This window comes from Nylanderia fulva, unplaced genomic scaffold (genome assembly GCF_048542155.1).
Source record: "Nylanderia fulva isolate GAGA-0341 unplaced genomic scaffold, ASM4854215v1 Scaffold29, whole genome shotgun sequence".
In the NCBI taxonomy this organism is placed as follows: Eukaryota; Metazoa; Arthropoda; class Insecta; order Hymenoptera; family Formicidae; genus Nylanderia; species Nylanderia fulva.
In genome coordinates this window covers 2,494,927-2,512,108 of record NW_028190358.1, presented here as the reverse complement: position 1 = coordinate 2,512,108, position 17,182 = coordinate 2,494,927, and the positions used below count along the sequence as shown (strand labels likewise).

The 17,182-nt window shown below is 38.1% G+C and overlaps 2 protein-coding genes across 3 annotated transcripts in view; one reads left to right on the top strand and one right to left on the bottom strand.

The window, feature by feature from the left end:
• Positions 1-256: 256 nt before the first annotated feature.
• LOC114945838 (E3 ubiquitin ligase Rnf121) lies at positions 257-4,168 on the top strand. Of its 2 annotated transcripts, XM_029322158.2 has the most exons (8): positions 257-752; positions 976-1,010; positions 1,127-1,268; positions 1,349-1,503; positions 1,577-1,805; positions 1,876-2,111; positions 2,196-2,312; positions 4,056-4,168. In XM_029322158.2, the coding sequence occupies exons 1-8, from the start codon at positions 717-719 to the stop codon at positions 4,138-4,140; spliced, it is 1,035 nt and encodes a 344-aa protein (XP_029177991.1). In that variant the 5' UTR covers positions 257-716; the 3' UTR covers positions 4,141-4,168. The 2 variants fall into 2 exon arrangements, with proteins under 2 accessions (XP_029177991.1, XP_029177992.1); XM_029322159.2 differs by lacking the exon at positions 4,056-4,168 and having other exon boundaries at positions 267-752; positions 2,196-3,552.
• Ten-m (teneurin transmembrane protein Ten-m) overlaps positions 3,858-17,182 on the bottom strand; it is a 521,036-nt gene continuing 507,711 nt past the window's right edge. The window contains 4 exon segments of the mRNA XM_085484047.1: positions 3,858-12,708; positions 12,987-13,740; positions 13,885-16,193; positions 16,285-17,120. Of these exon segments, the coding sequence (XP_085340173.1) occupies positions 11,220-12,708; positions 12,987-13,740; positions 13,885-16,193; positions 16,285-17,120 (5,388 nt within the window). The 3' untranslated portion in view covers positions 3,858-11,219.

Genomic DNA, 17,182 nt, shown 5'->3' with positions numbered 1-17,182 from the left:
CTCGAGTCGGAGCTGTGATGTCACGCGAGAATAACTCCGGTGGCCACTCTCTTGTTTCTCTCTGGTGTGACAGAGAAAGAGGATAGTTTTTTGAATTTAAATGCTACTTGAACATCGCTTTTGCACCCAAAATATATTAATGTTTATTTTTGTAATCGAGGAAAAATAGCATATAATTAAAAATTTACTTGAAATCAATCAAATAGTATATGTAAGAGAGTATTTTTGTGAATATTATTGACAGCGATGTTTGCATAGTTACAAAAGTATTTCACTCTAGATTCTAGACAATTTACGAATATACATAATCCTCTCTTCATATTCTGTCTTCCTTGCTTTAAATCAAACACATAACCTCTGAAAACCTATTGCATACACGTTGATGTCAACGTCAGCTATGTCGTAGAATATTTTCGGCGCGAAATATCAAAATTATTTTTGTTTATTCGGCAAAAGTAGATTTAAAAAATGCACAAAAAAGGTGATTAAAAGCTCAGAGTCTTAATGGCTTTCATATAATATGTTTCGAGCTTTTTTTATTATTTTTGGAAATATTTATTCAGTCACATAATAATGCTGAAAAAAATGCCGGTCATTCATGTTAAATATGTAATACTGCTAACAGTGTTTTAAGATACGTCCGCTATGAATCGGTTGTCTCGTGTCAGTTAATTAACTCTCATTTCTCTGTATGTTAATGGGATATAGTATTTGTGATGGATATACACGATATACATCAGATACCAAATAAGGTAAGTGCATAATTTTAAAGAATAACTGCTTGATAATAACATATCCTAGAAAACATAACCTCTCATTAAAGTCCAATAATAATTTGGCAGGCATTATTTTCGTTTCATGTATAAATATTTGTCGTTAATAACAATTGCATATTGCCAAGAGTTTTTTGTTTTGAATCACGTGTGTTATTGTCTAGAGTCTTATAATTGTTAATTTTATGTTTCTTGTTTTTAGAGCAAGGCAGAATTAACTCCAGAGGAAAAATGGAAGTAAGTTACAAAGTTGTAGTATTATGACATAAATCTTTATCTTTTTTTTTATAGTTCTAAACTTAAAACATTCCTTTAAAAAATATATTAATGGAATATTTTTTATTAAACTTTAGGATGGAGCATATAAAGATGCACGAACAGCACATGGGTCACGAATCTATGCACGCAGAGATGCTGCTTATATTGTTGGTAACGTTAACAATAGTACAGATTGCATTGGTTGAATGGAAGAAGAGGCACTTTAAATCATATCAGGTAAAGAAAGAGAAAGAGATAAATTGTACTTATTTAATATAAATATTTGAATTACATACAAATAAAATGTTCTTTTGTAGCTTGTAACATTAGTAGCCATGTGGATTATTCCATTTGGAATAAGTTTAAAGAACCACTGGTGGAGATTTATATTTTTATGGCTTTTATCTTCATGTATAACAGGTCTAGTAGTAAGAAAAGCTATTCAAAGACCAATATTAGGTACAACACCTAGGTAATGTTCATTAGTTATTAATGTTACATAGATAGAGTAATTATAAAATAATGAAGATATTTATCTCTTTCAGGCTAGTGTACAAATGGTTTTATTTCATTTATAAACTCAGTTACGCACTAGGCATAATTGGATACATTTTAGTGTTATTTACATTTGTTGGTATAAATATTCTATTAGATGTTAAGCCTCATGTTTGGATGGACTGTGGTATATTATTTCTATTTTATGGTCTTTATTTTGGAGTATTAGGAAGAGATGTCGCTGAAATATGTGCTGACACAATGGCATCACATATTGGAGTACGTATTATCTTGTGTCAAACATTGTATTACACATATAACTTTGTAATATTTAATATGTTTCACGCAGTATTACACTCCAGGCAGTATGCCAACCAGAACTTTGGAACCAAATGTTTGCGCAGTATGTGGAAACAAGCTGCTAGTTTCTGAGCATGAGGAAGGTGTGATTGAAAATACATACAAACTTACTTGCGAACATGTTTTCCATGAATTTTGCATTAGGGGCTGGTGCATTGTAGGAAAGAAACAGACCTGCCCTTATTGCAAAGAAAAAGTCGATTTAAAGAAAATGTTTCGCAATCCGTATCCTTTTCGACAAAAAATTTATTTACAGTGATTTAATGTCAATTTATCTCTGTCCTGTGTATACCTTAATGAACAATGCAGATGGCAACGACCACATGTTTTATACGGACAGTTACTGGATTGGTTAAGATGGCTAGTTGCTTGGCAACCTTTAATTTTGTTCCTAGTTCAAGGTATAAATTGGGCTCTGGGCCTTGAGTAAGTAACATTGTTGGCGAAAACCAACTCACATGCACTATTATTGTGTTATTGCAATGTTAAAGAGACCGATTTATTCATTCAATCAATACTGTGTTTGTATTTTTCTATATGTTGTTACAAAAACTTTTACATTACTTATAAAAATTATTTTATTAAATAGAAAAAATTCAATACTAGTAATAATTCTAATCGTGTTTAAATGTTAGAAGTGATACTGCGTTTTTTTTAGCATTAAATTAATTTTTATTCTTAATTTGTGATCTATATTTGCAAATAACTTCTGCTAATAACTTCCTACTAATGATAAATACATTCCATCATTCTTCTAAGCCCATGATGGGTGCTGCTTCCAGTATTTGCTTTATTCGATAATATTGTACAGTCGCAAAGAAATTAGCGCGCATGTATATTGTATGACTATTGCTCACAAGGTGTTCATATAATCAATCTATGCCGATTTGTAAAAAGAATAGATCAAATCAAATTGTTGGCATAAAATGTATTTAATACTTTTTTTAAGTTGCTTTTCGATAATTTCTTAATAATATTTTGTAATTATGAAATGCAAATTGAAAAAATATTAACAAAATGTAAATTATGTATTTATGATACTTACTTAGAATAGTCTTTATCTATCACTTAAAGCACTTTTTGATTAGAAAATAGAGATTGATAGTTTCATAAAAAGAAAAAAGTTGATTATATAACTTTTTTAAATAACATTTTTTATTAACTTATTTTTTCTATGGTAAATTTTTTTTATCTAGAATAAATATTTGTAATAGAAATGCGTTATATATGCAAATTTTGCTGCATTCAAACAAATAAAAATCAAATTATTTATACATCGCGCGCATATATAAATCAAGGAATGCAATATATGTAGTTGACTAACTTTGTTATCAATAGTGCTGATTATGTGAAAGATAACATTTTTTAAATGTAAAAATATGATTTACTATTTATAACATTTCATTCATTCTTACCATTATTTCAAGTAACAAAAGTATCTGATATATGTTACATTCTTAGAGCAATCCAGTTGTAATATTTAATTTTGTTTCTAGTCGGGCATATATGTATGTTGGCACATTATATAGTTCGATAATAATAAAATTGACGGGAATGTAACATATATTTCTTTTCTTTTGTCTTTAGATCGTAATCATCGTGTATTTGTAAAAAAACAAAATTATTGTCAAAAACACTTGTTTTGCAATAAAAATGTATAAAATTATATTCTTAGCTGTGGTATTTAATTCCTCTGTATTGTTGATCCATTAGTTCATGTCAGCAAAAAATAGTTTATTTAAATTTTCAACAAGATAAATCAATAATGATAATAATTTTAATTTTTCGTAATATAAAGCGTATTTCTTCCATTCTCTTTCTAATCATTATTTATATATTTATTTATATTGAGTCTTTCCAGTTAAAATTAATTAATATTAAAAAGAAATCCATTATCTATTAATAAGAATAGATTCTAATATACAATAAAAGATAAAAATAAGGATAAAAAAGAAGATACAAATTGGGATATTAATTTTGATCAACATATATATTAAAAGACCAAAAATTTTAAAAGTCACGCTGTTCAGTTACAGTAGGATTAATGTGTCTTTATTTTTATAGACAGCGTACTAATATTTTCCTGAGCATAATCAATAAACTCTTATATTTAAGAGCATTGATTTATACAGCTAATTTATCTTTGTTTTATATTTATAATTTTTACAGAGTTACGCAGAAGGATCAGCATGAAATGATTCATCAAAACCAAATAACGACTGTTAGTTTCTCTGCTAGAGCACCGACAGAATAAGTTCCTATTTATGCATTCGCAATCAGAGGTGAGCAGATAATAAATCTAAAGAAATATTTAATGTTGGATGTGCGTTGAATCCAATATTGCTATATACAATATGTATGTGTGTATTTGTGAATAAGAGAAAGAAAGATAGAGAAAAAGAAAGAAAGAAAGAGTGAGAGAGTGAGCAATGATAACAACTTGCCAGTGATGTTACTAAAAGATTTTAATTATCTTTTTCGTTATTATCGATAGAAAAACAACTTTCATCACATCACGTATCCATAGGTACTTGTCAGATCATGTCGGACCCGTCGCGAGAATATCGTATATCTATATATATATATATATATATATATGTATGTATTTATATTATATACATATATTTATCTGTATACCTATACAGTCTAAAATCTTTCGTGAACATTTGTGAGGTGTGAAATTACGGCAAAAGATGCGCAAAGGTGGAGGATGAGGGTAGGAATAGTGCGCGAAATGAGGTAACAGAGGGTGAGAGGAAACACATTTAACGGTAGTTCCTTCAACGGGTCCGATAAACAGAGGTGTCGACATTATTCGAGATATAGTATCTTGTTTCTTTTATTTCTTTGGCTTTGATGGGATGGTTCACAGACGCCACGATACGACGGGATCATCAGGATGGGTTCAGGGGCAGACATTCACACAAACACGGGGAGATTTTATAGATATATTTATTGAGTACTTAGCGTGTAAGAGTATAGAATATATGTTACCTTATTGTTAAATATATTATTACATGGTAAATATATTTATATATATATGTATATGTATATATACATACATATGTATGCATATGTATACATATACATATATAATGATGTATAATCTTTTTAAAATAAACCTTGCGCGCAATGCGAGCACGCGTACGTGTGTGTGTTCATTCAGAGTATTTACATAATGATCGCAATTAATATGTACAAGTTTACGAAAAACGAAAAGAAAAATATAGACGAACGGGCGAGCGTGTATTTTCGGCCGTGTCGGTGATCGCCGGGTTCACCGAGGTGTCCTCTTTTACGTCTGGAGGATTTCGGCGATCAGGACACAAGCGTTCACCGACACGCCAAATGCCGAGAGTAAATGCCAGGAAGGAGTCTCAATTTTTTTTTGCTTTTTTTTACTTTGTCACTTTCTCTCCGTCTATTACAAATTGACCGTCGTCTCTTTATGAAAGTATAAAGATCGCTACGGTGATACGATTCTCCTTTCCTCTTTTGCGGGCACAGGTGTACGAAACTACTATCACTACGGATAATTGTAGGTACCCTAATTAACAACATCAATGTCGCGTACGATTTTGTGTGACTTTTTTTTTAATTTCTTCTCTTCTCCATACGTGGCAGCTTTCTCTCTCTCTTTCTCTCTCTCTCTGTTCCATCCGCGAACGTTAACGGAGTCCTCACATGTATTTGTACCGGGTTTTTATAAATATTAAAGGAATTAATGTAATACATAATCCAAAATAAAAATTCTCATATGATTGCATGTGAGATAGAGCTTTTTTCTGGACCTTTTATATAGTGTCAAATTGCGTATGTATAGCAATTATACACATGCGTTCAAGATAAAAATTTTGCATGGCAATTCATAATTGTTTGCAAGGATTCCGCGATACCGATTGCGAAGAGATCTCGAGAGGCGCTCCCTGGGTCGTCGCGTGACGTCAATATTATTTTCGATCGTATATTATATATGTACAAAAAGAAATGTCACGCGTGACCGCTGTTATTTTTCTGACTTACAAGAAAGAAGCGCGAGAGACGAACGGTGTCTCGAGGCTTGCCAGTATATATATATATATATATATATATATTTATATATATATATATATATATATATATATAAAAAGCGCACGACTTCCTTCCTTTCCCCTCGCAGTAACTATTTTGTTAACGCAACTCTCCGCATATATTTATATATATTAATCTATATATATATATAATGTCTCTCTCGCGCGCTTTTTAGTTTCTCATACATCCTTCCTTTCACGCTCTATTCATTTTTTGACATATTTATCATCGTCTCTCTCGTATTTTATCCGAGAGGCCGGCCTTTTTCAACAGCATTCAGAGACATACACGATAGTTACGAAGTATTGCTTTTTCTTAATCGCGTATCGATCGCGCCTGCCGATCGCGATCCGGCATAACAATAATAAATTTTGCACCTTCCTGCGATGAGAGCCATGCCGAAATTTCCGTTTTTTAGATCCTCTGACGCTTCCCTTAATTATAAAATTTTATTCAATAGATTTAAAATTTGCACAAGTGTAGAGATGATTTCTCGAAAATCTGTATAGTATAGTATTTTTACTTTTATTTAAACATTTGTAAACTGAAGAATACTTTTCTGTATTTTTGATATAAAATTTAATTTGAAAATATTTTAATTTTGTATCTAAAATTTTATTTTAACAGTTACATTTGGATCATGACGAAATTGCAGAAACACTGCAAAGTGTTCTCGGTAAATTCGAACTCGAAAGAATTTTTGCTTAGACACTTAATTAGATATAAATAAAAATATCGAGGGAAAAAAATTACCAAGCGGAATTTATCCGCGCGGCTCTCTTGCGCTCGAAGGAAACATGCGCTAAGCGTAAAGTTAACTCGAATACAGGACTTCTTACTGTCGTATCATTTTCTTTTCTCTCTCCCGTTTTTTTACGTATCATTTTGCGAGTAGACGAGTACACATAGAAAATCGTTTGCAACGGAAAATCGCTCGTCCGGCTACTCTTTGTTCGAGGCGTCGACGAAACGCTGCCGCACATGTCCAGCGTTTCTGCTACAATACAAACTATACAATAATGCGCGCGTGTCGGATATAACGGCGTATTAATAGTCAACTTAATAACAAGCGCTACGAAGGGGATTTTATCCCCTCGTGCTCCGAGAAGCCGAGGAGATCATTAACGTAATATCGAGGGGATGCGGGTTACCCGAGGCGACATACGGAATATCACCGAAGAGGCAATTTTTGCCTCGTTATTAAATTTAATTAGTTTAAAGTTAATCACATACGTCCGTTTTATAAATTGACAAGAACAACAGGCCATTCCAATGTAATGCGTAAGATTTTTCAACTTTTCACAACAAAATATTTATTTCCACAAGTGGAATCTTAGAAATAATATTAACATGTCGTAATTCAGCTCTCTGATCGTTTACATATTGAACGAGATAAAATTTAATTTTTCAATTACCGAGTAAAATAATCTCGAGATTTTCTTACTCCCACATTTTATAATCTTATATAGGTAATTTTCAAGTTCTTTGAAATATTATTCCAATACATTTCAATATGAAAATTATTTCCTTCAGATTACAATAATGTGAAGAAACCATTTTACTATTAGGATTTCGTAGAAATAATATAGACGAGCCCGAGGCTTTGATGATTGATTGTGAGCAATTTTCCGCGTTAAGTTAATTAAGTTTTCGATTTATCGCTTGTTCTATTTATACGGAGGAAAATAAAGTTTAGTCGCTGTATTGTACGACGATACGGAATGAATCACAAGTCGAAATGCCTCCAACCTCGGGTTTCCCTCCGAAAAAGGCAATTAACAAAAAAAGTTTTCTTTAGACGGAATACTTGACGAAGAGTATAAGAATTTTAGCGGCATGTTATTTTACAATTATTGAAAATTCGTTTTACGCGTTATAAAATATATATATGAATTTACATATATAAATTTCTTTCTTTTTCAATTAGTTCATTTTTTTTACAAAGGTAACTTTGATTCAAGCAACGATGCGGAAGATTTTACAGATATGACAGTTGGGACTTGATTTAAATATTGCAAAATCAATGTCGTCTCGCCGCTAAAATTCTCTGATTTCGCAGTGGAAAATTTTTCTATGCGAGGATGTGAAGACTACTTTCGCGAGACAGTAGGCTATACACAACAGATATGTACAGCGATGTTTACTTGTAAGAATCACTAGCACACTTCCTTAACCGTTTGCTAAACCCCACGTCAACTCGTTAACTAGTACGTACGTTTGCAGTTATGATTATGTATCTTTTTTTTTTTAATTATATATCGCCTACGTGGAACACAACGTGGTGGAGCTGCGTGGGCTCGCACGTTGGCTCACCGTATACCCCTATATATATTATGCGTTATATTCGTTTTTTTTTGCGTCTTTACTTTCTATTTAGTCGGTTACTTCATTCGACCCAAACCACAGACTTCGATCTACCTTTTTTTCTTATTTACCCAATATTGATAAACACCGACGAATTCAGCTATATCAGTTATAGAGAGGAGGGGTCAAGGTTGTATCCTATAAAAAATAGACGAATTAAAAGAATCCCCCGAGAGAGAAATTTATTTCTCGAATTGGAATATCTAATTTTCGAAATTGAAATTAAATTTAGAAAGTTTTTGTAAGTACAATTAAAATATTAGTAATTAAATGCTGATGTCGAATTTAATTCTGAGTTATAATTTATTTTTTAATTAATTATTATTTAATTATTAAAAACTTTTTGTGATTAAATTCCTCCAAGAAGATAAAAATAAATTGATATAAATGAAAAAAGAGATAATCCATTGAATCGCTATATATCAAATGTCCTATTTTGAGAATGATAAATTAAAAATTTGAAGTAAATCTCTGTATCGATTCTTGCTAAACTCTATTTTTTGTAGGGTACTCTCTTCGGTGGAGCGCGGGGGTGAGGTTCTCTTCACAGGGCGATCCCACATACACACGGTTACATAGGACTCTTCTTCTCTCGACGACACAATTCAAAAAATAATTTTTTATTTTTAGTAGAAAGATAGGCGGGGCATTTCTCGTACACAATGGTAATATTATCGTATTCCATTATTATTATTATTATTATTATTTATTATTATTATTATTATTATTATATTATTATTACTATATTTATTATTATTTTTTATTACTTATCGCGTTATTATATTATCATTATTTTTATTATTATTATTTTTCTTCTGGACATTATTACTTCGACGCATTTCGTTACGACTGTCTCGTTTCGTCTTGTCTTGTCACGTTTTTGTTACGTGAGAATATCACGTAACAGTAGTAGTTTTTTTACTCGTTTACGTGATGCCTATTTATTTACAAGTATCTATTTTGTCTACGACGAATCAGTGGATTCGTTTATACCTCAGGCAGCCCTTCTTTCACAATTGAAATTCATCAAGTTTAAAATCTATAAAGTTCATGCCCAAGTGAGCTCAATTGAGCGGATAAATGGGACAAGTGCAACTTTGCAGCGATAAAATTAATAATAATTATCTCTCTTCTCTAACAATTATTACATATAGTTTGACATTGTGTCATTTATAATTCACATTGATTATATTAATTTTATTATTGAAAAATCAATATATTGTCTCATTTATCTAATGTCTCGAAGACCCCATTTGAACTTGCGTTATTTCAAGTATGAAATTATATTTAAAATAAAACTCTATGGTTCTTAAACTTGACTTGATTTCGATTCTAGGTGCCACACATATTTATACTTGGCTCCAATTATGCGTTGCCGTTCGTACGACTATGCCGATTTGAAGCGATATAATAATGTCTACGTCTGTGTATATGTATGTATGTATGTCAATTGTGTGCGTAGGCCTGGGTCGAGATTAACGTGAATCATCCGTCGCGAATGTCGCGTTTTTCTCCTAACAAAATTTCCCTTTGTTTTCCATATCTTTACGAACAAAAGAACAGAATCGCGACGTGTCCGATATAACTCTCTTCGCGACTTTTCCCCATATTATTTTTCCCGCTCGCATATATTTCGGGGACGTAAATTCCTATATATATCTTTATGCATGTGTCGTCTCGTGTGTATTTTTCTTTGTATACATATAAAAAAGCGGTATCGACAGTTCCACTTGTGTTTTATGACCGTTTTTTCGCGCGCATTTCTTTTACATATTATACGATACTTTATCTACATTTACCATTAAGTTCGAGTGTAGCTATATTTACAATTGCTCGATTCGCACCTAGTACACCAATTTGCGCCATTGTTAAAAATATCTGCTGTATATATCTATTCTCCACGTTTGTCTCTTTCTCTCTATCTTTCTCCCTCTCAATCTCTCGCTCTCACTTGTTTTACATCTCGCGCCACGATATACTTCAAGGTGTCAAAACCTTGTCGAAACGTATTCATCCTTAGACGAATGCGTCCCGACTAGACGATGCGAGGTGAGAATATTTCAAGTAGAAAGAAACTCGTGTTTTTTCTTATCGCGAAAACCTCCTATCTTTCATATTGAAATTTATCTTCTCTCTCGCATCTCTTCGACGTACTTTCCTCGAGATGTCTCGCTCCTGTCTCATGCGTGTGCGTGCGTATACGCGTGTCTTGTAGACCTTGTTGTGTGAGTTAACACCAGCTCGAATTTAACCGATGATCTGTGACGAAAGTCCAAGACACGTAATATTTTCCTCTCACCCTCTTTTTCGCAAGAAAAAAAAACGCTATCGATTTCGTCACGGACGGCACCTTGAAAGTTTACGCACGCACTATCCTATCTCGCATCCCTATATTGCGCTTATACTCGCCACCTCCTTTTCTCTTTCTCCCTCGTGTCTCTCCCTTGTTTTAATCTATAAACTAATCACCATATAACAAGCTTTATATTCTTCATTTCGTTAATAATGCGACTAGGTTTAATTTTGACACTTCGCGATCCGTTTTCACACCCGTTTGTCTTCGCACATCGATTCAAAATTTAAAGAACGACTGCGATCGCATATATGGCACATCGACGGATTGCAAATACCGGACATGAGACGGATCGTTCGTCGTCGCTCGTGATAGATTTTCTTGTCCCTCTGAACGACGAGCGCGGGAGGGAAGAGAAGAGGCCGAGAGGAGGATCGAGGAGAGAAGGGAGCGACGACGCTGGCCGCAAATTGCGATTTACGCAATTACAATCACATTTGCGGCGACAAAACCATCCTGGCTCTCTTTTTCTCTACCGGTCCTTCGCTTCACGCGCGAATCAAGTCCCAAGCGATATTTTGAACTCGCGTCGTGGCGTCCTCGAATCACGAGTCGTGCCTGTGAGTCCTGTTGCGTCTGTTGCCGCTCTTCCGCCTCTTCCTCTTGGTGTCGCGGGTGAACGCGACGTTACCAGGATCATCGGCGAGCTGGGGATACCTGTGCACGCTGTGGATATCGACGCCCTCGTAGCCGTCGACGGTGCCGCGACTGATGAGCTCGTCCTTCTCCTCCTTGGACCAGTCGCCCCGACCCTGGAAACCGGCCATTACCAATTGCTTCTCAATCTCCCAGGCCCGTTCGACGGCACGCTTGTGCGCGTGTTTCAAAATCCGGTGCCGCTCCTGTTCGGGATCGGCCCCGTATTTGATCACCACCGCCGCATCCGGGTTGTGCAGTCTCAACTCTTTCCACGTGCCGGCACCATGCTCCGTTGTCTCGTGCGTGGACACATTGAACATGCCGCCGAGCCGATGAAGTTCCTCCATGTCGTCGCGGATTTTCAGCGCATTATCCTTGACGAAATAAAAAACGTCCTGATCGTGCACGCTGAAGTGCAGCGGCAGGAAGTATGAGTTGTTAAATACGGACGTGACCACGTCCTGTACCACACTGTTCACACCGTCCACTACGCTCACTAGAGCTCGACCGCCGACGCGCGACACCAGAATACCTTCGCCGAAGACCGCTCGACGATGGGCCACTCGCGGCAAAAGGTTTCGCGTCTTTGGCTCCAGTTTCAACAGTGGCTTGGGCACGAAACCAAGGTCGGAGAACTTCTCTTGCACGCGATTTACGATGCATTGCAGACCGGACATCACGCCAAAGTCCGGAGTCAGTTGCGGGGACGTAACGGTGGCACTCGGTTGATATACCATTTGTTTCGTGTATTCGGAACCGAGCATTGTTGAGATGTCGTAACCGTAGAGTTTCAGCCAACTCGACAGATCCGTCATGTACTCGACGTTCTGCTTAAAGTTGATCGGATCGTTGTTGCGGAAACGATAGATGAAGATGTCGGTCGGCGTGGTAAGCTCATTGGCCATTTGCTCCCAAGCAGGGGTCATCCATTGACCGACAGTTGGATCGTAGAGCCTCTTGTTCAAATAGATCAACTTAGTATTGGGATCGAAGAGACCACCGTGGAAATCGATGGGCAAATAAAAGTCCGGATTGGTATCCTTGATGATCTTGCCAAATGGCGTGCGTCGCATCTCTTTGATGAGATTGCCATTGGTGTCGAAAAGAGCGAGAGGCGAACCGTTTTGATCCGTTGCGACGTAGAATCGTTGCTCGGATGTCTCTACAGTCATCAAAAAGTCGCGCGAATCGTAGAGGAACCGGAATGTCTTGGACAACTTCGGGAAGTGCACGTGTGTTATCAGATCCGGAGTTTTTGGATTCGCGTAGAAGAACTGAGTGATGTTCTCTCGATCGTCGTTCATCGATACCAATCGGCCACGATCGTCGTAGAAGTACCAAATTTGGAATTTCTTGTGCTCCGACGCATGAATCAGCTGACCGCGCGAATTATACCTAAAGAAAAGAAAATTAATATAACATATTTTACGGCATTTAACTATATATTTATTACATATTAATTATATTTAATTATAATATTAATTATATAATTATATATTTATTACACTATTTTTAGAACGGTGTTCTTCAATAAAAAAACTTTTGGCAAAATTTGCTGCGAAAAAAGATATCTTTCTATATATACATATAGAATTTTAATTATTTTAATAAAATTTAATGACTACAGGTATATATCTTCTTATAAAATTTTGAAAAAATAAAAAAACACTTACCTGTATTTGTGCTCGCCTCGAATCACGACGAAGCCGCGTCCATCGTACGAGTTGAACTCGACATCACCATATTGGACCACTCGATCACCACTGTCGTAGCCCAAGACGATCTTCTCGTTGTGCTCGGTCACGCCGATCACGTTCCCGTTCTCATCGTAAGCGTACTGCCAATTGTTTTCGGTGTCAGCTACCTCGAGCACATGACCGTCCGCATTGTACGTGATTTTTTCCATTCTGGACCATTCCTTCTTCTCCATCGACTCCTTTCCGATCGTGAGCTTCCTCATCTTGATGCGATTGCGATTGTCGTATTCGAGCTCCATGCGGAATACATCGAACGATCGGATGTTTATCAGCACCGTCTTGACGCGACCGTGCTCATCGTAGTCCGTGACCGTGAAGAACTGTTTGCTACTATCCTGCATAACCGATCGATTGAAGAGATTTCTGTATATCCTGAGATCACCAACGCCTTCCAGCACACCGAGATTCTGGTTGTATTTGAGACGAAGCTGAGGCAGCTGTTTGCCGTTGATGTCGACCTCGATGCCGGATATGCGCGCGTTACCGTCGTATTGATAACGATAATGAGCGTTATCCATACCGCTCTTGCTGCCGAATTTAATTTTCTCGTCCTTTACGATGCCGGCGTGATATTTGTACTCGATGCGCATCTCAAAGTTTGGTTCGTTGATGTCGATGCTGCGCACTAGACTGGTCGTTTCTTGATAGGTGTAATGTATCGAGGACAATCCTATACAAAGATATTTACATTTTTAATAAATTGTATCATAACATTTATAGAAATAAAAAATATTTTTTTTCTGAATCACAGTTAATAAATTCAATTAAAAAGAAGACATGAGCATATTGTAACGAAATTATATGCACTACTTACCAGCAAGCGTGGTTTCGAGTTTTCCAGCGTGATCATAAACGTAAGCGACCTTTCCGCTTTGATGAGGATACACCTTAGCAAGGATCTGACCGTCGTCATTGTAAAGAATCTCATACGGATGTCTGTTCATCGGTGAGTAGTATTGATATTTGTAGAATCCGAGGGACGTTTGAAGAGAGAACGTATGAATATGTCCTCTCGGTGTAGTCAACGACTGCAATGCTCCTGCCTCGTCGTATTGGAGAAGATAATCGCTTCCACGTGGCGTAGTGACCTTCAGTGGTAAACTGCTGAACATGTCCTTGAAGGCATATACCATCGATGTACCGTCGCTGTATTTGATCTCGTACAATCGACCCGCTCTGTCGAAGCCATACGTCTCACTGATGTCGCCCCATGTCCAGCTAGTCAGTCTGCTGAATCGATCGTATTCCAGCTCGACGCCGGCGAAGATACCATTCCTCGGTCCCCATTTAACGGGTCTAGCAGTTCTGTCGTAAGTAACATTCAGCAATTCCACTCGATCGTCCATAAATACTGCCACCGTGTTTGTTTCCCTGTCGTACTCGAGAGACAGCAGGATCTCGCCATTGACTCGGAGCTTTCTGCCGACCTGGGCGATCGCCTTAGAGTTTCCGCGATTCTTATTTCCTTGGATCTTTCGAAGGAAGTATCGCCATTCAAAGCGATTAGCCAGATCGCCAGCAATCTCTGTTCTCTGTTTAGCCGGCACGGGATAGCTTTCGCCTAACAGAGGCTCGATCTCAGCCAAGATCGAGTACGGCATACTGTCGGTGCTGACGGTGTGAGCCCATGGTGTCACTCTTCCAACTGAGCCATCGGCGAGAACTGTTGTTCTTTGCTCGGCTTCTCCAACCTTCGTAACAACGGATGATCCTTTGATTAGCATCGAGATGGGCTTCCTGTTATTCTGTCCAACTTTGACTATGGCACCTTTCAGGCTAAGATCGAACGTCAAGCTGATCACCTTGCCTGTGGGAGTCACTGCGCTAGTCAGCCTGCCAAACTAATCATAATTGTAAACATAGCTGCGACCGGTACTATCGAGTTTCGTCTTCAGCAAACCAGTAGGTCCGTGATAGTCGAAAGTGACGTTATAATTGTCAGGCGTACTCAACTCGTGCAGCATCTTCATTCTAGACATCCTCAGTCTGCATTTCTGTCCCTTTGTGTTCTCGATCGAATTCACCTGGCTGCTGTAGTCTCTCAGCAAAAAGACCTTGTTGCCAGCCGCGTCTGTTACCGTGCTGAGCTTGCCGTTACTAGTGTTGACGTTATACGTGAAGAGATACACAGTCTCGCCAGTGAGGATGTTCTTCGTGGCAATGTGCTGACCGAACCGATTAAATACGTAGATTTCTTGCGTGTCGGGTGCATAGATCTCGTACTCTCGTGCACCGCTCGCGTCAGGAATGCTCGCTGTCACCGAGCGAATGCGATAATTGGCCTGGTCACCGATGTGCACTACTCCGTCGGGTGAAACCGCCACGGCGGATATAGTATTGAACTTAGAGGTAGATGCCAGATAGTGATCGGCCTCGAAGCAGTCGCAACCGCGCTCCAGACAATTGCACTTGGACTCAGCACCGGCGTATGGCGAGATCTTGCCATCGGTACCGATCACGCGAACGCGATTGATCCTCTGGGAGTCGCTCTCGGCGATGTAGAGGTCACCCGATGGACCGAACGCGACGCTCTGCGGCATCACCAGAGTGGCGTGAGTCGCGAGCTCCGTATCAAACGAGGCTGACGGAGAGGCACAATGAAGCGGACGACCGGCGACGACCTTGACGCGACCGTCTGGCGCCAGTTGAAGAACCATATGATCGTCAATTATGTGCAGCGAGTTGTCCAAGGGATTGATCGCCAATTCAGTCGGCCAGCGTAGATGAACCTCCTCGACGTTCAACGTTCCTTCACAGGGTATGGGTTTCCAGTGCGATTTATGCATATGATTGCCGATCACGGTGGTGATGATACCGTCTCTGTCGACCATCCGTATATTCGTGCCATCAGCAAAGTACAAGACGTTATCAGCAGAGACGGCAACGCCCTTGGGATAAGCGAGTTTAGCGTCTCGTGCGAGCGCACCATCGCCACAGTGAGCTTCGTCGCCGGGAAGACAACGTTCCCCGGAACCGACTACTGTCTCCCAATTGTGATCGGGATCCGTGTAGTCGTTGGTGTCGCGTACGCGAATAATCTGATGAGATTCTGGATCCGATATGTAGAGAACGCCGTCCAGCGGACTTAGAGCGATGTGATAACGATATGATACCCTGGTTGCGCTAAAAGAATAGAAATATAAAATTAAATAAAATCTTTTAAATCAGAAAAAATGATCTTAGGAGTTTAAAAATTTAACGATCAATTACTTACTTTAGTCTGACTACAGTTCTGACTGTTCCATCGACGAGAATCTTCCTGACTAGATTAAAATCACCGACAAAAATGGAGCCGTCTGCTGCAGTGGCAAGAGCTACAGGAGCTAACAAACGCTGCTTGGAAGCTTGCCCATCGCAATCGTAACATTCTAACGGTCTCTGGTGACCATCTCCCATCGTGGTGAGGATAACTCTCGGCTTATGTTTCAGATAAATGTTCGAGCCGTCTCCTTTCTGTAAGATACCCTCGTGGAAGTTGTATCTGTGATGAATGTCCAAGTTCCAACCGCCGACTTCCGAGATGGACATGTCGTGTCCGCTCAACTTGGTCGTCTGCACATCCCAGATGATGTCCTTGCAATCGCTATATTCGTAGCCAACCTTGACCATAGCAGTCGTAACTCCGTAGACGCGTTGGCGATAGACATTCAAGCGGTTCCACGCATAAGTAAACTTAATTACTGGATCAGCCTCGAAGGTCTTCTCGAATAGTATACCTTCAATCGTGATTCTCAAATGTATCAAGTTCAAGGTTGCCGGTATGACTTCCGGCGTCAGCTGCAGTTGTATGGTAGAGAGGTAACCGGCGGCTCGCGAACTATGATATACCAGATTCAAGCCCGTTCCGGGAATTTGCAAACTTTCCTGTATAACTTGAGACTCCGCCAAAATAGCGCTTTTGTCCGGGCAAGCTCCTTGGAATCCGTGTTTCCAAGTCGCCAGGACCACCGGCTTCATGAGGTCGTAATCGTGAGCAGCACATGCGTGTGGAACGTGCACAGGTGGCTTCTCCTCAGCAGTGCTCATAATAATCTTGTCGATTATGACGACCTGGACGGAACAAATATATATTTTAAAAACTGCTAGGATAACAAATAAACTTAACTTTCTAA